Raw genomic sequence first — 20127 nt, 5'->3', positions numbered from 1 at the left:
TAAGAAACAGTTCGGTCGCTGTAAAATATTGTGCGGTGACCGGAAATAAATGTGCGTTGAACGGAAATAAAAGTGCAATCGACGTGCCAGATTGCGCACACACGGTAAGTACTCCTCGAAAAAGATACTCTGCTGCAGAAACCGAGATACCGGAGGGCGACCGTTTTGTGTCGTGGGATGAAAGCGTTTCCGGCGACCGGTCGCGTGTATAAAACAAAGGGTACGTAGCATCAAGCGCATCGGGAGGTGCGTCCACGCGAACGGTGTAGCTCTCGACTGGCAACCCATCACTTTTGATAGACCGTCCCGACCGTCCATCTGCAGCGACACTTGCCATGTGTGTTTGTGCCAAGTGGAATGGAAAACCAACGCGGCTGAAAACAACATGCAACTCGACGCGTTTTAAACAGAGGCGATGTCTCTTGGAATGGTCTTGAGGATAGTATTGGCACGACCTGTCGGACCATGCTGCTGCCACTTGTTTCCCGCCGAAAACGGTCACTGGATGTGATTGGCTACAGCTCTCGGCCGCTACGCTGTGATTGGGCAAAACGAAAGGGCAACATGCCATCGATCTTGAGATGCGTGGAATCTTGACGGTTTCATTTATTGAATGGTCAAAAACGGAGTTGCCATGGTACCTGTCCTTTGAGGAAGCATGCTGCACAGCCATCGTCCTTGTAATGAGCTCGCTACCCAGCTGCTATGCTGTTTTGACTCCTTGCGTTAACAGAAACCAAGCTTGACGCTAGAGGCAGCGAAAGCTATTGCGATTTCGTGGGACTCATTTCGTGTTTTCATCTAGACTCGGTGGTCCGCCATCTGTACCTTCGGTTGCCGATTCGTGAACCGTCGTTGGTGACCTCGATTGATTCACAGTCAATCGTCCAATCATGTGGCGACTTTGTTCGAGTGTCTGAAGCTCATCAGGGGCAATCTGCGCCTTTTAAAGCGATGACAAGGGCGGCCGATGGTCCTCGCCGATAACGTCGGGTGAGGCGTGGTCGATTGATTTACAGAGATCGACAACTAGCATGATTGGCTTCATCGGAAGTCGTTTTGATTCCATCAAAAATTGTTTTGACTCCTAGCCGACGCCTTTTTAAAGACGTCGTCAGGAACGGTAAACACGAATTCTCACGAAGCCTACTTACTAGTAATAATAGAGTGATTTTGCAAGGGTGGAATTCAGGATTGTTCGGCGCGCGACATTCCAGAAAACTCAATGATGAAAAGTGGCGCGTTCGGATGTTTTTGCAAACGTGCAGAAGTTTTTCGCTTTGGACCGGTGATGGACGACGCCCCGCTCGCACTCCCTCCCGTCGCAATTCTCGCCCAGCACCTCGTCGTGGCCTCTCGGTCGTTCTCAAAGGCCGTCCTAAGGTCGTCAAAGCGCCGGCGGCGCCTGATGACCGTGACGAGGTCACCGTGGATCACACACATGTGCTCGGCGAACTCTTCCCAGCGCTTTGCGGTCTGGCTTATGTAAGGACAGTCCTGTGGCACGGACAGTTGTGTGGCATGTGGGCTCACAAGCATGACGTCCGAGGCCACGGTGAAGCGAAATGCCTTCTTCGTCGTCGGTGGAGTTCTTGCTCATACTCAGTGCAAGTAAAAAATATGTAGCTTTCCTGAAAACCAGTTCAGGATTGAGGGGGTCCCATCGTACTTTTTTTCGGTGGAATTCATCCGACGCCCGCATGCGACATGTCACGGCGTGCCCCATTCCTACATTTCACGCTTGCAAAATCAGTCTAATATACCTCTCTTTGCCATCACGACAGCAAGTATTCTACGACGGTCGACGCCTTCACGTGCGGCCCGGTGCCAAGCCCGACTCCCAAGCCGCCATGGCTGGTTCGACTCCACAAGGTCACCAAGCCGTAGACCCAGACGACGCCCGCCGAAGCCCGCCGACGTCGTGCCCCGCCAAGGACGCGCTTGCAGCTACCGACCCGTCACCTGGGCGTCGAGGAAGACTTCTACGAGGCGCCTGCTGCCGTAGCCGCCGCAGCTGAGCTCCGGCTACCCGACGCTATCTTACCCAAGTACGCCGACTTCGTCTACCAAGTGATGCTCCGCGCGGTCAAGTTCCGCGCACATTTGCACTGGCTCGACAGGGCCGACCAAGCGTGCCTCTTCTGCCCCGCGCACGAGACGTACCGCCACTTCCTCGTAGACTGCGACTTCATCAAGGACGTGTGGAGCACGCTTCACGCCGTCACGGTCCCTTTGGGTGTGACCTTGCCGACTACGCTCTCCGGCTACCTCTACTCGACGCCCCAGACGGCGTCCAGCATGCACCAAGCCGCGTTCCGATACCTCTGGCCCGTGATCCGCGCCTGCGTCTGGTTCAACGTCTGGCGAGTCCGGAACGATCGCGTCTTCCGCGCCGACCTACCGCTGCCAAGTCCATGGACGATTGCCGTCAAGGCGGCACGTGTCGCTCAACTGCACTTGCACCACAGCCTCGTTCAAGAGTCCGAGCAGCCTGCTCTTCGTCGTCTTCTCCAGCTCCTCGCCCAACATGAGTGGCCACGACGTCACCTCGTCCCGCGGATCGCGCTCCTGCCTCCGCCTGCCTAAATCAAGTCCCTCAACCGAGTACACACAACGAAGAAAGTCCGACAATTTTATTAGCATAGTTTTATCTATTGTAATAGACGACCCACTTCAACAACAACGACAGCAAGTATTAATACTGCCATGTTATGCATCTACCCACACGCATGTTATCCGATAATCTACTCTCAAGAATGCAGCAGAGTATGCAGGGTGTTGAGCGATGGCAGCTGTGGACCGCGTTTTCTGGATAGGCGAATCCAGAAGAGCGATGTCGGTTAGAAGCCGCATCCAACGGACATGATGTGATTGGCCGATCGCGCAAGTGGTGCAATCTCGACACTCGGAATTCGATACGCGCCACCATGTTCCGCCAGCTCCTGCGCAATGCACTGCCAGCGACGGGCCTCATGGCCATGGGCGCAGCCATGGCATCGACGACATCCTGCGAAGCGCCAGCTGCGTTCACGGCCGAGCTGCGCCGGTTGCGCGCCAACGAGAAGGACATGACGGCCCGCTGGGTCAAGGACGAGGAGGGCTGGCGCCAGCTCCCGTCGCGCGTCTGGCCCGTCAAGCAGCCCAATGCTGACCAGCTTGCGACGCTGCAAAAGGGCATTGCATCGATGTGCAGCACGCGCGATCCTCGCTGCAACGAGCTCCGCTTTGACCTGGCGACGCTCAACGTCTTCAACAACCTCGACACGGAGGCGGGGTACCACATGTACGTCGACCTCGCGAGCGAAGGCGACGTCGATGGCCTCGTCGCGGTCGGCATGTGCCTCGTCGAAGGCTACGGCGTCGAGCAGGACTACGCCATGGGCATCGAATGCCTCCAACGCGCAAGCGCCTGTGGCCATCCGCAAGCCGACTATGAGCTCGGCGTGCTCTACTACACGGGCGCCGCGGGCAGCGACCTTCCAGAGGACGAAGAGAAAGCGCTCGAGTGCTTTGAGCGCGCGCTTGCCAACGGCAAGTTTTCGTACGCGGCGTATATGGTCGCGGACCTCCTCTTCCAGAACGCGCCGGTCGCCGAGTATGGCCGCGCGCTCCAGCTCATGTACCTTGCGGCCGAGAACGGCCATCGCTTTGCGCGCCAAGAGATCCAGGCCTTTGTGGAAGGCAAGCACCGCGCGTTCAAGAAGCTTTAATAGACATGCATGTCACTAAGATCTTAGTCGTACTGGAACCTCGAGAAGAGAGACAGTATCGACTTCTGGTCGACAACCAAGGGTCCACAAGCAAGTTTATGGACCCTTGCCGACAACCATCCCTCGTCGTCACGTCCTGTGCGATCCGGCGCAGGACGTTCTCGCGCAACCTTGTGAGAGTGGCGTCGTCTGGGTTGACAATCCGGCAACACCCCCTAGCAACGCACCTTGAACAAAGTGGCCAAAAACGGGTCTGGAATTCGCCTATCCAAGTACCTTTCTTGAAAACGAGCAAATCCAATATCAAGAGTTTATTAAGAACGACTTGTCTACGGGAATATCTTGGTGTGACCTCTTTTTTTGTCAATCGCGTTCATTCTACACCCGTAAAGTGCGATCACTCTAGGCACAGCATGCGATTGCCTTGTTCGAGTACACTCATTGATCACGCCACTGGTAGCATTGCGCCACGACTGGTTTGGCGGTACTGCACCAAGAATCCATGGATAAAAATCGCTCGACGTCACCTACAATTGTACGCTCACCGAGAACGACTGCAGTGCTTACGAGGATCTGGGCTTTGAATTCCTCTTCTGTTACTGCGCGTTAGCAGTATCAACCTCGTACTACATGTAGTACAGTGTATCAAGTTGTCAGTCCGGGGCTCCACCTAGGACGAAATTCCAGACGTCAACAGACCATTCAAATCCATGCTCCATGCAAGAGACCATCACTGCAAGGTCGCACCACCGATATCCTCTCCTTGGACCCCTCTCGACAAGGTTGAAGGGAATTGATACCGAGTGACCCTGTACGTCGACGCCTCGGGCACTGCAACTATCAACCCCGTAAATTCAGTCAATGTACTTTTGAAGGCAATTGCCGCAGCTGGCCCAAGGCTTCGCCACGCCATCTGGTCGTCTGATCGCCATACAATCCGCAAGAGAGGAGTCAGTAGCAAATCTCCGCCGTCGTCCGCAGCCATGTACCTCCAGACGCGAGGGCCGATTGTCAGTGAGCAAACGCCCTTGAACAACACGATGGCCAAGAAGGACAGCTGCGACGAGAACATGTGCGACCTCAAGGAAGAGCGCCGCTGCAACGACATCCTCTTCGCAGTCCTCTACCTCCTCGCCTTTGGCGGTGTCCTCGTCCTCTTCGCGACATTGTCGTCCGAGGTGCTCGACTACGCCGGCGACAAGCTCGTCCAGGAGCACCACAAGTACAAGTACGCGCTACGCATTGCGGCTGCGATTGCCGGCGGCTCGGTGCTCCTCTCGCTTCTCTGGACGGGCATCATGCTCGTCATGGGCAAGCTCCTCATCTGGATCGCGGCCATCACGGCGATCGTTGGCACGTTCGTCGCCGGTGTCTTTGGCTCCAAGTTCCTCTACGACAACGGCGACGAGACGTTCTTCTGGTGCCCCGTCGCACTTGGCTCGCTCCTCTCGATCATCATGACGGTCTACGTGTGCTGCATTCGCCGCCGCATCGCGTTCGCGTCGGCCAACCTCAAGGTCTCGTGCTCGGCCGTGCTCCGGTACCCGGTGATCCTCCTCATTGCGCTTGCGGCGACGCTGGTCCAGGTCGGCTGGGTGCTCATCTGGGCCGTGGCCACGTACGCGGCCATGAACCATGGCGAGTACACGAGCACGGACGGCCAGGGCTACAACGGCGCGCAGAAGTTTGGCATCTTTACGCTCATGCTGCTCGCGTTCTTCTGGACGCTCTTCGTCATCCGCAACGTCGTGCATGTCACGACGGCCGGCACGGTCGCGGCCTGGTGGTACAATGCCGACAACGAGCGCAAGTCCATGACGAGCACGACGGCCCTCTGCCGCGCGCTCACGCTGTCGTTTGGCTCGATCTGCTTTGGCTCGCTCGTCGTCTCGATCATTGAGACGATCAAGACGATCCTCGAGCTCTTCCGCCACGCAGCCTCCAAGTCGGGCAACTCGGTGGCTGTCTGCCTCCTCGGCTGCCTCGAGTGCATCATTGGCTGCATCTCGCGCATCGTCCAGTACTTCAACAAGTACGCGTACTCGTACGTCGGCATCTACGGCTTCAGCTTCATCCGCGCCGGCAAGGAGACGTATGAGCTCTTTGAGAAGATGGGCTGGTCCGCGGTCGCCAACGACTCGCTCATCGACAACGTGCTTCTCATCGGCTCCGTCATGGTCGGCATGGTCGGTGCGGCCGCGGCCTACGGCGTTGTCGCGTGGGACCATGCCAACAACAACAGCCTCTGGACGCAGAACCTCGACAAGCCGCAGCTGATCCTTGGTGTCACGGGCCTTCTGATTGGCTTTTCGATCTGCTACATCGTCATGGCTGTCATCAACTCGTCTGTCGCGACCGTCTTCGTGCTCTTCGCCGAGGACCCGCACTCGCTCCACCACTCGCACCCGGAGCACCACGACACGCTCCACGAAGCGTGGAACGACATTTACCCGGAAGAGTACGCCAAGAACCCCCACGGCACCAAGAAAGACGAGACGTCGGCGTAAGTCCTAGGTCTCTCTTCTGTACATCTGGACAAATGACGACATCAGTTTTGATCGGAGCTGTTGAAGCTCTACTAACATTGCGTGGCGACAGAAGCGTAGATGACGAGACTGTCGTTTTGAATTTTGAAAGAGGTTGGTGGGTGGTGCACATTGATGCACCGGAAGTGTACGGGCGGGCGGTGTATCGAAGGATAGACACCCAGATGGACACCGTAGGTCGACGTTGCGCTCACTCAGATGGACAGCATCAGCAGAGCTCGAGGACCTTGGTCTCTATATATCGGTTACGCTATACTCTAGTTCATGTACAAAAGGTCGTAAACCGACAGTCGTCCAGTAGCGTTACGGGTGTTGAAGCTACTCCTAGCTAGATATGCACAAAACGTTGGCCATGAAATGAAACCGGAATCATCTGGAATGCAACGATGTGTCTTTAGGACTGTGTAATAACTGCAAGGTTCAAACTCCGTCCACAAGTGCAATGTCAAGTGCAAAGTGAGCTCAAACGGTGGAGCGTCGCACCACCACGGGGCTGGCAAGCGACAATGACGTCTATCAGGTACAAAAAGAAAGGCTGTCGGATACGACAGCGACGTAGTACAATAAGAGAGTAGTTGCTGCTATCAGTACTTGTCGCGGTTCATCGCGTTGATCGGGAAGAGAATGTCGGTGCGGATAATGTACTTGCAGTTTTTGAGCGGACCGTCGCCGACGTCCACGGTGTCGTGCTCGGGCATGTGCTGCAGTCCCGAGCCAGTATGGTACAAGCAGTGCTCGAAGAGCACGATGCGGCCCGTCTTGGGCGTCACAGCCGTTCCCGCCGCCTTCTCGGGCGCTTCAAAGTTCAAAAAGACTGTCTCGCCACCGGTAAAGTCGACGCCGCCGCCGTCATTCAAGTAGATCAGCACTGTGATCAAGCTCTCGCTGCCTACACCTCCGTTGACACCTAGCTCCAGCCACGTTATGACAACATACCAGACGCTTCATCGGGCACGATGCGATCATAGTGGGCGTCAAAGACATCATCGCCAAGGTACCGCAGCATGCGCAGGCGCGGCGCCAGCCCCAGTGGCATGCCACAGCCTTCGCGGTCAATGTAGCTACACACCATAACAGCGTGAGCCAGAAAAGCCACGACCGAGTGTCGTACTTGACGATCGCAGGCAGCGCGTCGCTGTTGAGAATACGCTGCCAAATGATGTCGGCAAACCGCTTGTTCTCCATGACCGAGAGGTGGTACTCGGTCTTGGACCGGCGCTGGTCGCCGTCCGGGTGCATCTTGGTGAGCGCGCCGCTGACGCTCTTGAGCGCCGGCGTCATGTGCTTGATGAGGGCCTTGCACTCGTTGGCGCTGAGCACGTGATCGAGGACCTCGAACATGCAGTCGGCCGGCGCGACGCCGTACTTGTGCACGTTCGGCGGCAGCGTTGGCTTGGCCGCCAGCGCTGGCGCGATGCTGCTGCTCATGCTGGTGTTTCCAATTTTGTCCGCCATGCACAGCAAGTAGCCAATCCGCGGCGCGCTCGACACTCGATTTCAGCCAATCCGCATCGAGGAACCGAAAGCGCGTCTATGCACCGCACTCGACCACGATCTTTGCCAGTCGTTCCCGACGCATCTATGCGTCAATGCAATGGTAGTGGCAGCAGCGTCTGGTGGCTGCTACTAGTTCTGGTTGCCTGTCTGGTTGCCTGTCTGGTTGCCTGTCTGGTTACCACTATATTCTACGCACAGCCGCAGAAGCATGAAGGTACGCATCCAAGCGCGGGTGCGCCAACCCATCACCAAGTCGACAACGCACGAGGCTGCGAGGAGCCCAAACTGACGACTTGTGCCCAATGCCAGCAACGCTAGAGCGACGAGGCCTGCGAAACGAAAACGGCGTGGTTCCGATTAGGTCTGGAGAAACGACAGGTGGGCTTGAAGGGCCTCGACGTTGGCGAGGAATTGGTAAAACATGGGCAGCGACAGCTCCAGTGTCTCGGTCGACCGCAGCGACGTGCCACGCGGCTGCAGAACAAACGTCAAGACGACAAATGGAGCACCGACCTAGAGGCTCGCTCGCGTGCGCAAAAGACTTGGATGCGTGCATGTGTACCGATGGTAGAAGGTTCGTAGCCGTCGTGATGCCAAGCTTCCACGTCATATCGATGAGCTCGGAATGGACGAGCTGGAGGCTGCGGCCTGATGCATGGGATGTCGCCGTCCATCGCACGCCAAAGCGCTTTGCTGTCGCCTCATTCACGCCTATCCATAGTGCTAGTCGTTGTGCTCCACGGCGGATAAATGTACCTGCTGCCAATAGCGCTGCAACGAGATCAGCAGACGACGCCTGGCCGGTGATGGCGGTCGAAAGGATGGCCAAAGTGTCTTGGAGGATGTGCTATGCACTGCATCAGCCATGGCGCGGGCGATAGACACATGCCTTGAGCGGCGTGAGGTTCATGTTGTGAGCGGCTGCAAATCCCGAGGCAAAGGTCGCCATGTCATGGTCCTAGCGCCGCATGGCCTTCGAGTCCAGGCGTATCGCTGCGGCAGGAGGTACCTGAGGAGCTCCCGCGTAGGCAATGACGAAGGTCGCGAGCTCATCCTGCATGGCGTCCGTCATCGCACTCATGTCGGCCAGCGCCATCGTCGATCGCTCGATCTTTTGGACTTGGGACTGGAAAAACCATGCAACAACCAATCCAATCGCTCCTCGTGCGACCTTTATGGCGAATCAGAACGATCGTACACTATTCACGTGACTACGAAATGCGTTTTTGGCAGGCCGTGATTGGTCCGTCTCAAAGTCAAGCTTCGGATCGTTTCTTCGACCCTGCGATCTTCGTCCCGCTTGTCAGTGCGCCCATGTGCACAAATGGTCGTGTGTTGACTTGACTAGCTATTGATAAAAGCTTTAACTAGATTGCTCGTACGTAGTTGCTTTCTTTACAATTAGAAGAATATAGCGTTGCCACACAAGTAGAAAGAAACTTCAACCACCATCATGAGCCTCCATTGTGTCGCCTTCTCCAGCTGGGCTCGCAAAAATGTGCAGAAGCCTTTGAATGTGACTGATTCAGCTGCACAATACCCCTGGCTCAAACAACGAGACCAGCGGTGGTCCATGGACGATTGCCGTCAAGGCGGCGCGTGTCGCTCAACTGCACTTGCACCACAGCCTCGTTCAAGAGTCCGAGCAGCCTGCTCTTCTCTGGCTTCTTCGGCTCCTCGCCCAACACGAGTGGCCGCATCGTCACCTTGTCCTGCGGATTGCGCGCCATCCTCTGTCTGCCTCGATCACGTTCCTCAACCAAGTCAACCAAGTGTACACGACACAGAAAGGTCGACATGCTTTTTAGCGTCGATTTACCATATATTTTTATTGACGACCCACTTCAACAACACAACGAGGCCAGCGATGTGTCGAAGAGACGCTGTTGACAAAGAAAGGAGCGTGGGAAGATGCCTGGCATGCGTACAGGCTACGATCGGAGCAGCGACAGCCCTCTCCTCTCTGCACTCGTACCGGCGATTCGCGCACGCCATATTGCTCTTTCTCGTCCCACGTACCAGAGTACCTTGAGCCCACCGGACTTGGACTTGATGGGTGCTTCCAGGGACTTTCGATCGATGCTGTAGCCACAATGTACGCTCCGCGGTGGGACGGGCGTAGGACGATTGGAACCGAATGATTTCACCCGGCATCACAGTCGCGTGCACTTGGCTAAAAGCTTATTACGCGTACGACGTCATTCGTGCCACCGTCTTGTCGCCCACCGTCGCAGGCGGGTGGCCATCAATCGCGTGGCGCGTAACACTCACAGTCCTACCTCTATCGGCGGTTCCATCGCTGGCGTCACGTCCAGGACACGCCCGCTTCGGACGAGCTTCCTTGCCTTTTGGTCCATCCATCCTGGAAAGGCAACGTCGTGGGCACCTCTGTCGAGTTCTCTTTCGAGGGTTGCATCTGGTCATCGCCTCGTCTTATTAGAAACCTGCTGGTTACACACCGTGTGTCGTCGTGCGTGATCCCAGCGCGTCACAACCCCGTGGCGCCGCCACACCGTTGGCATTCCGTAAAATGCCCAGCCTGACGCATACGCTGGCCGTGCATGTCGACAGCCTCGTGCCCAAGAGCCTCTACATCAATGATGCGCAGCGCAAGCGCTGCGCGCTCTGCCTCCGTCGCTTTCACCCGTTTCGGCGACGCCACCACTGCCGGCTGGTATGTACGCCGTCTTCGATCCTGCCTCATGTGCGCTCCATCTCGCTAATAGTGCGGCGAGGTCGCCTGCCACCAGTGCACGCTGCACGTCACCCTGGTGCTGCCGGGCACAGCGACGTCGTTGACGCGCAGCTGCTGCCGGTGCGCCGACGCCAAGGGCCGGTCGCTGCCCATCGGGGAGGAAGCCGCGCTCGAGCACTGGACCTCGCCGTGAGCCGAAAAGGCAATCTCACCGAAACACTTGGCATTTGTATGCCATACCCAACCCAAGACGATGACGCGTGGGTTGTATACGATACACGTGGTGCCCCCGCACCCATGTGTGGGAAACGCCCCGCGGTGTGTGTGGGAAAGACGCAAAAACACCCAACTTTCGTGTCTTGCGTAAAAGACAATAATTTACACTGGTGAAATGTACAATGTGTTTGATCGTCATCTACGCAGCACACCATATCCGAATAATAGGAGATAACAGGTGGCGCAGTGTTGGTACTGAAACGATGGACTGTGCGTACACACGAGATCCAACAAGACATCCAAAAGGCGCAGCATTTGATGACCATCTCAATCAAATCCTGGGCATCGCATGCACTTGGCCGTGAGCGTGGCCACGTGAGTGCCAAGTGATCCGTGCTATTCGTGTTGGTTTCGCCTTGCGCACACCATGTTGCTGCTCGAGGCCTTGGCGCATCGAGTCCGCCACAGTATCTATTCCTTGTGATATGGCCTGTTGTTTGTTGTGGCTATGAGTTCTTATACCCTAATTCTTGTTGAAATGAGTTCTGATAGCTTATTTTGGCTGTGGCCTTGGCCACGACTCGGATGCGTCGTCCCCTTGCCGTTACAAGGGTGCACGTCACGTGCGGTATACGAAGAGACGCGTCTGATATCGTGGCCAGCGACGCGCACGCAACGTCTTTTTTCTATTTTCCTTGTGTGCACAAGTCCACGCAACGATCCGACGCCTCAAAATGTGTCGCTGCAACCCTATCCTCTCTCCAGCAAATTGTAACGCTAGCGATCCCATGCCGCCACGTCATCATCCCAACAACTAACGTTCGATCCGCCATTTTCAATAGCAAATGCTGGACATGGCCTTGCTCCTAAGAACGTAGGCATGCGCCTTGGGAGCAAAAGCATCGCACGACGCATAGCCTCGGCCGGCCACAGGCTGCAAAAATACACGCGCCCTCTGTACCTCTACTATTCTTGTCCCAGTGGTCCCGCCGCCGCCGCTTAGTCACTGCCCTCGCACCATGGACCGCACGTCCCCTTGCTCCGCTCACTGGCTTGAGCAGGGCGAAATCGTCGTAAGCGTGGGGTCCACGCACGGTGAACGAGTTGCGTGGTTTTAACGAGACGCTGGCCAGCCCGTGCTTTATCACGTTTTCCACCCAGCTGCCGTATCCCCGAGCCCTACGCCGGATACCACGTATACAAATCGCCAGTGCCCTTATCATCCGGATAACGGGCGGAAGGAAACGAGGTCGCCCATCACTGCCGGAGCGCATTTCTTGTGCGGCAGTTTGAGATTTCGTGTGCGATGGACGCCGAACAGATCGAAGCCATGGAAGCCAGCATCCAAGAGAAGCTCCGCGCGATGGAGGCCATGGAGGGCCTGCCCAAGGAGGTCGAGGCCGAGATGGAGCCCATCGAAGAGAGCTCGACCGAAGAGGCCAAGTCGGTCGCGTCGTCGTCGGGCGACCACCATCCTCCCAAGCCCTCGTCGCTCACCGACGACTACGAAGACCACTCGTCGTCGCCGATGCACCACGCGTCGTATGCGATGAGCCAGCCCGAGATCCCGCGCCCGCCACGCAAGGCCAAGTACGCGTACGTCCGCCCACGCTACTTGGACGTCGAGCGGTCGCCGCTCTTCATCCGGCTCCGCGAAGAGCAGGTGCTTCGGCGGCGCGAGCTCGAGCAGTTCAACAATCTGCGTGCGCAGCAGCGCAAGGAGGCGTGGGAGATGCTGCTGCGGCAAAAGCAGGAGGCCGAGGCCAAGGAGCGGCAAGTGATCCAGGACCGCAACATGGACGCGCACAGCTTTCGCCAGATGATGAAGACGCCGTCGAGCTTCACCAAGGAAGAAGACACGCGACATTCGATGCCGGCGCGCATGTCGCTCTCGAGCGTCCGCTCGTTCCGCCCCAACTCGGCCAAGATGGCCCCCGCCGTGTGATTCCGCCTCCTATGTCAATGTCTGTGAATATATGATGATCCTACTACTGATTTTCTTCAAAAAGGCAAGGTCGCCGAAAGGGCAAAGTAAAAACACCCAACTTTTTCAAAATTTCTGCCTGCAACGCGACACGCGCCACCGCTGATCGGTGCAGCCGCCTTGGTGGCCACACATTGTGAAAAGGCTATCGAATCGACTTCAACGGTACCTTCAACGGCCGCCGGGTTGAGGTCAAGCGTCGCTGGTAGTACGTGCGTAGGAAGCCGCTCCGTGTACTAGTACAACCGACACAGTGGGCGTCGACGAGCCAGAGACATGGCCATGGGAGCATTGCGTGCGTTTAGACACAGCTGGCTTCATGGACCCGCACCGCTGGCTTTCTGCGCGAAACGCAACATCGCGACACGCTCGTCGTCTGAGCACCTCCCATCCTCGCACCTCAAGCCACATACAACTACCCTAGCTACTCGTGCTGCAAGTACTGTCTACAACCAGATCTACAACGGCGGGGTCGGTCGAGTGTTTTGAGACAATCCATACCCTTATTGTCCATGAATTCGTGTATATAGACAATATTGGTGCGGTTTCTAAAACTCCGTGTCGGCCATCGCCGTCGCAAACCGGATGCTGTGCTCTTGAAAATGCGCGTAGAGGCGGCTGACAACCACCGGGTGGCGACCATCGCGGTCATCGACCGGGCAGTAGAACGGGCGAGGGGCCACGCCGTGCAACACATACTCGCGCCGATCCTAGCGTTCAAATCCCATCCTTTATTCCTTGCAAAATAATCAAGTACCGGTCGCGACGGCTTCCCGAGCGCAGGTGGCCACAGCACGCTGCCAAGCACCGCGCGGTCCGACGGCGACGGCACACGCACCGACGACGTACTCGAGAGAAGGGCGTTGCGCAGCGCAGGTGACGCCCCCTCGAGCACATGCGCGGCGCTGGCAGCCGACGCGACGAGCGCCTCGACGCGCTGCAAGGCCGCGAGAGCCTTCTCCATCGCATCGTCCGTGAGCGCAGAGAGCACGCGGCGCTCGTCGTCGGTCGTGTGCTTGCCGTCCGAGCCCACGGCTTCGTCGTCTAGCGCGCTCACAGCCTTGTCGCACGCGTCTTGCAGCGCCGCCTGCGCAATGGCAACCACCGGGAGGTCGTCGTGGCAAGTGGCGAAGAGCACAGACAGATTGGAGAGAGTCGCGACGAGCAGGTGGTAAAAGAGGTCGCGCGGCGACATGGTGTCGAGGTAGTCAAAGACCTTTTCTGCTTCCAGCACTGGATTAAAGAGCGACCGCTGCTTCTCGGCCGGGACCGGCGCCGCAGACGCCCAGAGACGGTGCCACACGTTCGTGGGGGCGTCGACATTGGCTTCGTGCATGCGGGCCGAGAGCTGGCCTTGGCGAAATCGCGAGATATTGTCGCTGTCGTGTGCCTCGTCCAGCGGATCCCGCGGCAGCCAGTCGCGCGGCGAGTACCACCGAATAAAGTCGGCCAAGCACGTGCCCGGGTTGGCGGCCTACACACCACGTAGGAGACCAGGATCCGAAGAAGAGGACGACGACGACCTTGAACGCTTGCATGTCGGACAACATCGACGAGCTCTGGATTTGTTGCCGCAACATGGTCGACTCGGCCGAGACACCGAGGCTAGACCATATCGCTCATCAGCAAAGGTCGTAGAAAGGGGGGGAAACGACTTGGCGAGGATCGCTTGCTGCTGCTTGGCCACGTCTTCGGTCAATGGCGCGGGGTCTTGCGTCTTGGGAATGTTGACGCAGCGCGTCGAGTCGCCAAGGCTCTGCAGATCGTCCATGCGCCGGAGCACACCGAGAGCCGCCGACTCTTGCAGCGAATCGAAAACTCGTCGTCGCTGTCGTTGCTACCGACGTCGCTGGTCGCACGACTCTGTCGTCGCGAGAGCGGTGACCGTACACGCCTATTGCAACCAAGGATGGACGACAATGAGGACCACACGATGGACATACCGAGCAATGCAGATGTTGAGCATCTGTAGCTTTTGGTGGAGGAGGTTCAAATGGAAATCGGGTGTCGGCATCGAGACATCGTCGAGCGGGTCGACATCCCCCGGGTGCAAGAGACCGTCGACGCCAATCCCCTACCCCTCGGTGGAGCACATACAGGGTATGGACAAAAATGTACATACGGTCCACGGCAAGAGCAGCTGGGCCTTCCACGTTTCGCGCAGCAAGCGCACAAACTCGACCCACATCGCGCACTGTATGTGGACGCCCTCTACCATATCCATAGTAGAGTGGACACGCGTCTCCATACGCTAAAGCGTCGGAAAAGCGTACGCTCGTGCACCAAGAGCATGGCGAGCCGCGACACGAGCTGGCCGACCACGACGCCATGGCGCACCTTGGGCAGCGTGCACCACGTCGACGCACTCACATCAACGTCGTCCTTTGGTGCACTTGTAAAGAGGTGGGCGACGTGGTCACGCACTGCGTCGACCGACGTCGTCGACTTGACCCACGACCCAATGGCCGCACCAATGGCCACGGCCGCCCGCGCCGCCGGCACGCTCTCTTGGTACCGCGACACCTATCCGCCGACTCGAATGACCACGGCTGTTAAAGGATCCTTCGCACCAGTGGGTTGTCGCCAAGGGCCATCTCGGACACGAGCAGCGCATGGCCCACTTGCCGGAGCTGCTGGAATGCTTGGACGAGCTGGCGGAGTGAGTTCGTTAGTGGCAGCGCGTCCTGGTCGATCTCCCACTCGGGCGAGACCCACCACTCGGGCGCCAGGACAGGGTCGAGCGACGAGTGCACCACATTGTCGACAAACATGCCTAGCTTGGGATGCCGCAGCTATTCGCATCGGTGGGCCAGGCAGTACCTTCGCGCAGCGCCGGCCAGCGCACGGCGAGGTGCAAGTGCCGCAACGGCGACACGCGGGGACCCCATACCACGGCCTGGAACGGAAAATTGCGACGGAGCTGCGCGTCAATCGGGTCGCGCCATGGTGTCTACAGAGCGCGCATTCGGTTGATAAGACGATGGAGAGGGAGGAAGCTGTACCGCCGGGTCTTCTTCGTGTAGAATCGACAGTGTCCGAGCGTGCCACGCATACGCAAAGCCGACGGCAGCCGAGAGCCCGAGGCGCAAGTCGCTGCCAGGCACATCGTGCATCGATTCGTCGGCGTTGGACGGTAGCTGGAGCTTGGCTTGGAAAAAGTCCATGAGGCCTTGGAGACACTGCTGCGCCGGTGGCACCTGCAACACAAGGTAGTCCGCGAGAGCTTCACGTACAAGGCAGCTACCTCGGGGACGGTCGCAGTCTCGAAATGCAGCGCAATGTTGCCGCTTGCGCCAGGCACGGCGGCGCCGAGGTACTGCGCGTCGCCGCCGAGGCGCACGAAGGCCGGCAAGGTGCAGTTGCAGTTGCCCAGCGCAACGATGAGGCTGCTCAGCAGCGTCCGCGCGTCGTGGTCCATGACGCCGAGCGTCGCGTCCATCGAGATGCTCGCAAAGGTGTCGGCGGCGGCGTCGGGCAGGCCAAAGGCCGCGTTGTACTGGTGCAAGACGAGGTGGCTCTCGACGCCAAAGAAGCGGTGCATGCTACGCGCGTCGCCGGCGTCGAGCGACGCGTTGGCGAGCGCCAGCATCGTCGGCGTAAAGTGGCGCGTGGCGTCGGTCCACGTCGGCGCCGGTGCATCGTCCGTGTGGAGCACGAGGAGGTAGTGGCGCTGCTGGAGCGGCAGGATCCGCGCCTTGGGCCCGTCGCTCGCTGCGCCCTTCTCGACGAGGCCCCACGCCCGCAGCGTCTCTTCGAGGCCCGCGATGAAGCGCTCCCAGTCCGTCTCGTTGGTGAAGTCGACGAAGCGGCAGGTCGGATCTTCCTCGACGTCCAGCATGCTCAAGAACCCGAATCTGGACTTTTGACCAATCGGAGCGCGTCGCGTCGAGAATTTCTATTTAAGCCAATCCAACGACGCGATTCCGCAAAATTCCCGTGCACTGCCACGTCAGTTGACATTTCCTGGTGCTGGAAACGCGGGCACAACCAGCCTTTTGGCGCTAGAATCCAAGGACCTTGGGCAAGGCGCGTGGGGTGCAGCGTGTCTCTATGCACCGAGTTGGACGTTAACTGTGCCCCTCAGACCCGTTTGAGGGGGTTGCGTCGGGACGCTCGTTGGGTTGCATGGGAAATGTCGTGTCGACTGCTGCATTCTGCAGCTCTACGATGCGTCGCCTTGTGGTCCGAAGCGCTGACGCGTTGTATGGGCTTTGATCTGGTTCGAATCTCTGGCCTTTTAGCGCATGCCACACTATTATACCAAGGGCCAAAACCCTTGCCACTGCCTCGAACATCATTTGGTGAGACGGCGTACGTGCTTGTATCCCACGTTGCCACACATGTCTGCCTAGACAACTCCGCTCTTTGCCGCTGCTGCCAACGGACACACGAGCGTTGTGAAGGCGCTCTTGGACGCCGACGCCAGCCCCTTTCAGCGCAACGACGTAAAGTCGTCTGAGCGACTTCGCTTCTCTAGCATGACGTATAGAAACACATCCAGCCCCGGGACATTGCCAAGGCGAAGGACCATGCGGCCATCGCCACATGTCTCGAGAAAGCGATGGACAACCTGGCGCAGCTCGTCACAGCGCTGAGCAAAAACGATGTGACCTCGACCTTGCGTCTGCTCCGTGCCAACGTCCCCGTCACGATCCCGTACTTGGTACTATGTGCACCAACGCCGTTCTAGATGCTACAAGGTGGCTGGCGTCTAGCGTGAAGAGTGGGACGTGGCGTTGCCGATGACGTGGACCGATCCAACCACCGAGAAGGACGTGTTGACGGTACGGCATGCCTGCCTCGTCCTAGAATACTGAGTCGACCCCAAACAGGACGGATTCACACCTCTCCATTTCGCTGCGATCGTGGGCTCAACGGCGCTTGTCGGATTGCTCGTGGCGCGCCCCCGCATCCAAGTCGACGCGATCGACAATGTACAATATTGTCACACACAAGGGAGCAGCTGAGACATGTGGATAGTCTGCATCCAAACGGACACCGCTCCATTGGGCCGCGGCATTCAATCATGCCGATGTCGTTGCGCTGGTTCTGGATGCCAACGCCAACATCAACCAGCCATCCACGGTATTATATGTCATTGCGGCATAGCGAGGTTGGTGATTCATCGATACTTGGAGCAGGGGGACTGGACAGCACTGCACTACGCCGCCAACCACGGTCATACAAGCCTCGTCTCGCTGCTTCTCGACGCACAAGCTATCGTGGACTGCCGCAATACGGTGCCTCTATTCATTTTGGATGTTCAGCCGCTTGAAAAACGATGCAGAACCAGCGTACACCTCTGCACCTCGCTGCCCTCCGCGGTCACGATAGCGTCGTTTTGTTACTTTTGGCTGCGAATGCCGCTGTGGACAGCCTCGACGAGGTAGATCTTGTCCCTCACAATCGCAGTTCTGAGAGTATTGCAGAAAAATAACCCCGCTACACTGCGCTGCTGTCCAAGGTCATGAGCAAGTCGTTTCGATGTTATTGGCTGCAAATGCCACTGTGGACAGCCTCGCCGAGGTAGACAACGTCACCATTCGATCACAGTTCTTATTGCAATGTTGCAGAACAAAATGACGCCGCTACACTGCGCTGCTGTCCAAGGTCACGATAGCGTCGTCGCGATGTTATTGGCTGCAAAAGCCGCTGTAAACAGCCTCGGCGAGGTAGAACACGTTCGGCCCGAGTGCAGGGCTGATGTGCCATGGTGTAGGATAAGTGGACCCCTCTACACTGCGCTGCTTTACAAGGTAGCGAGCAAGTCGTCGTGACGTTATTAGCTGCAAATGCCGACATTAACGCACAAACCGAGGTACCTTGATGCATCGTTTCGTGCATTCAGTAGCATTATATAGAGCTGCGAAACTGCGCTGTTTGTCGCCGCGCAAAATGGACACGTCAACGTTGTCAAGTGTTTGCTCGCTGCGCACGCCGACCCAGGGATTGCCAACTACGTACACTTGTGTGCAACTTGCAACGATTACATTCACTTTCTCTGGCGCGAATAGACACACGATTCGCCTTACTCGGCTGCCAAAGCTAAAGGGCATGTGGAGGTTATGGCCGTGCTCGAACAAGCACTTCATCCAAATGCTGCAGTTCCTGACAAGGGGACCAACGAGACGGTAATTGTTGCAGTGACTGTTTCAATTTATGAGTTTTGGATAATAGATGTCCATCTCGGAGGCAGTCGCCACTGATAACATCACACAAGTGACCAATCTGCTCCGCAGTGGAGCCGACCCCAATGCCCTATTCAAGGCACACCGCTCTCACTTCCAGTATCGACCGACTCACGACTTCTAGCAGCAAGCACCTTTGCCGAATACCGCCGGCGTCGGTGTTTCGTTTCTCTTGGCCAAAGCCAAAGCCCGCATCAACGTATTTCAGCAGCGCCCGACGACACTTTTGACTTCTACATCGTTGTAAATATAGGACGGAAGCTATCTCCTGCACGTGGCAGCTGCTCATGGCTCGGACGCCATCGTCCAACGTCTTCTCGACCAGCCAAGTATCGAAGTTGATGCTCTTGACAGTGTAATCATGCATGTGCCTTACTCTCTATCTGACGATTCTATCCGTCTTGTCGTAGACGAGATCAACGCCGCTGTATGTGGCCGCCGCCCATGGACATCTTACTGTCGTGCAACAGCTTCTTCGCGCCAACGCAGACGTGACGCTGGCGACAGAGGTCCCTTCTAGCGTTCACTGCCCACTATAAATCCAACACCACGGTGTAGACACAGCAGACACCGCTGCATGCGGCCGTCGCCGCTGGCCATTCCCGCGTCGTCGAGGTGCTCTTGGGCGCTGGAGCAAGCGCCAAGTGCGAGGACAGCGTTGAAACATGCTCTCTTTGGCCGCTTGAGTGATAACATGCGTTTTAGGACCACAAGACGCCGTACATGCTGGCGAGAGAGCTCAAAAACGAAGAGATTCTCGGTATTTTGGGGGCCAGCATCGGCGCCAGCGTGTCGATCATCGGCGCTCCTGATTCGCCTCGAACGACAAAGCTGCTGCTCCAGAGCGTCGTGTCGGGCGACATACTGACGCTGCAGTCGCTGCTGAACGCGAACGCCAATCCCAATACGATTTCGGACGAGGTATGGACACCGTGTCGATTGTATGCATGGCACGGGTTTGCCAATGAGCTCGTGCGGACTAGACGGGCGACAGTCTCTTGCATATCGCCGTCCGTCACACGCAGTACTGGATCCTGGACAAGCTTCTGCATGCCCGTGGCATCGACCCCCAGCTGTGCAATGCCGTACGCGCGGCTTGTGTGTGTTTTGCTGTGGTTGACACACGGAGTAGACCAAGGAAACCGCGCTTGTGGTCGCTATGAAACTGCGCCAAGTGCACGCGGCTCAAAAACTATTCTACGTCATGTCTTCCGCGACGTGCCATGTACGCAATCTATACCAGTACATATTTGTGTGGCATTTCGCCTCTTCTGACTCTAGGCGACTGCCG

At 57.5% G+C, this 20127-nt stretch overlaps 8 protein-coding genes across 8 annotated transcripts; 5 read left to right on the top strand and 3 right to left on the bottom strand.

Annotated features, from left to right (window-relative positions):
- The first annotated feature begins 2881 nt into the window (after positions 1 to 2881).
- Positions 2882 to 3731, top strand: SPRG_04258 (hypothetical protein). Its single transcript, XM_012342858.1, has one exon. It carries the CDS (start codon positions 2928 to 2930, stop codon positions 3708 to 3710), a length of 783 nt encoding a protein of 260 aa, XP_012198248.1. The 5' UTR covers positions 2882 to 2927; the 3' UTR covers positions 3711 to 3731.
- A 939-nt stretch (positions 3732 to 4670) lies between these two features.
- Positions 4671 to 6313, top strand: SPRG_04257 (hypothetical protein). Its single transcript, XM_012342857.1, has one exon. The coding sequence runs from the start codon at positions 4694 to 4696 to the stop codon at positions 6215 to 6217; it is 1524 nt and encodes a 507-aa protein (XP_012198247.1). The 5' UTR covers positions 4671 to 4693; the 3' UTR covers positions 6218 to 6313.
- A 433-nt stretch (positions 6314 to 6746) lies between these two features.
- Positions 6747 to 7709, bottom strand: SPRG_04256 (hypothetical protein). The gene is made up of 3 exons (XM_012342856.1): positions 7368 to 7709; positions 7193 to 7317; positions 6747 to 7145 (listed from the first exon to the last, which is right to left on the bottom strand). Exons 1-3 carry the CDS (start codon positions 7682 to 7684, stop codon positions 6841 to 6843), a joined length of 747 nt encoding a protein of 248 aa, XP_012198246.1. The 5' UTR covers positions 7685 to 7709; the 3' UTR covers positions 6747 to 6840.
- Positions 7710 to 8079: 370 nt separating this feature from the next.
- Positions 8080 to 8883, bottom strand: SPRG_04255 (hypothetical protein). The gene is made up of 5 exons (XM_012342855.1): positions 8763 to 8883; positions 8643 to 8711; positions 8510 to 8600; positions 8316 to 8464; positions 8080 to 8266 (listed from the first exon to the last, which is right to left on the bottom strand). Exons 1-5 carry the CDS (start codon positions 8847 to 8849, stop codon positions 8111 to 8113), a joined length of 552 nt encoding a protein of 183 aa, XP_012198245.1. The 5' UTR covers positions 8850 to 8883; the 3' UTR covers positions 8080 to 8110.
- Positions 8884 to 10283: 1400 nt separating this feature from the next.
- On the top strand, positions 10284 to 10641 carry SPRG_04254 (hypothetical protein; the record flags this gene model as incomplete). Its single annotated transcript, XM_012342854.1, has 2 exons — positions 10284 to 10427; positions 10480 to 10641. The coding sequence occupies 2 exons, from the start codon at positions 10284 to 10286 to the stop codon at positions 10639 to 10641; spliced, it is 306 nt and encodes a 101-aa protein (XP_012198244.1).
- A 1302-nt stretch (positions 10642 to 11943) lies between these two features.
- SPRG_04253 (hypothetical protein) lies at positions 11944 to 12656 on the top strand. The gene has a single exon (XM_012342853.1). The coding sequence runs from the start codon at positions 11971 to 11973 to the stop codon at positions 12607 to 12609; it is 639 nt and encodes a 212-aa protein (XP_012198243.1). The 5' UTR covers positions 11944 to 11970; the 3' UTR covers positions 12610 to 12656.
- Positions 12657 to 13196: 540 nt separating this feature from the next.
- SPRG_04252 (hypothetical protein) lies at positions 13197 to 16486 on the bottom strand (the record flags this gene model as incomplete). Its single annotated transcript, XM_012342852.1, has 11 exons — positions 13197 to 13358; positions 13406 to 14122; positions 14172 to 14253; positions 14304 to 14485; positions 14588 to 14722; positions 14771 to 14859; positions 14922 to 15171; positions 15219 to 15421; positions 15469 to 15598; positions 15651 to 15845; positions 15893 to 16486. The coding sequence occupies 11 exons, from the start codon at positions 16484 to 16486 to the stop codon at positions 13197 to 13199; spliced, it is 2739 nt and encodes a 912-aa protein (XP_012198242.1).
- A 406-nt stretch (positions 16487 to 16892) lies between these two features.
- SPRG_04251 (hypothetical protein) lies at positions 16893 to 17338 on the top strand (the record flags this gene model as incomplete). The annotated part of the gene is made up of 3 exons (XM_012342851.1): positions 16893 to 16949; positions 17001 to 17093; positions 17138 to 17338. The coding sequence occupies 3 exons, from the start codon at positions 16893 to 16895 to the stop codon at positions 17336 to 17338; spliced, it is 351 nt and encodes a 116-aa protein (XP_012198241.1).
- Positions 17339 to 20127: the final 2789 nt, after the last annotated feature.

This window comes from Saprolegnia parasitica (assembly GCF_000151545.1).
Source record: "Saprolegnia parasitica CBS 223.65 unplaced genomic scaffold supercont2.11, whole genome shotgun sequence".
In the NCBI taxonomy this organism is placed as follows: Eukaryota; Oomycota; class Saprolegniomycetes; order Saprolegniales; family Saprolegniaceae; genus Saprolegnia; species Saprolegnia parasitica.
The sequence above is the reverse complement of the archived record's forward strand: the minus strand, read 5'-3'. Positions and strand labels throughout refer to the sequence as shown.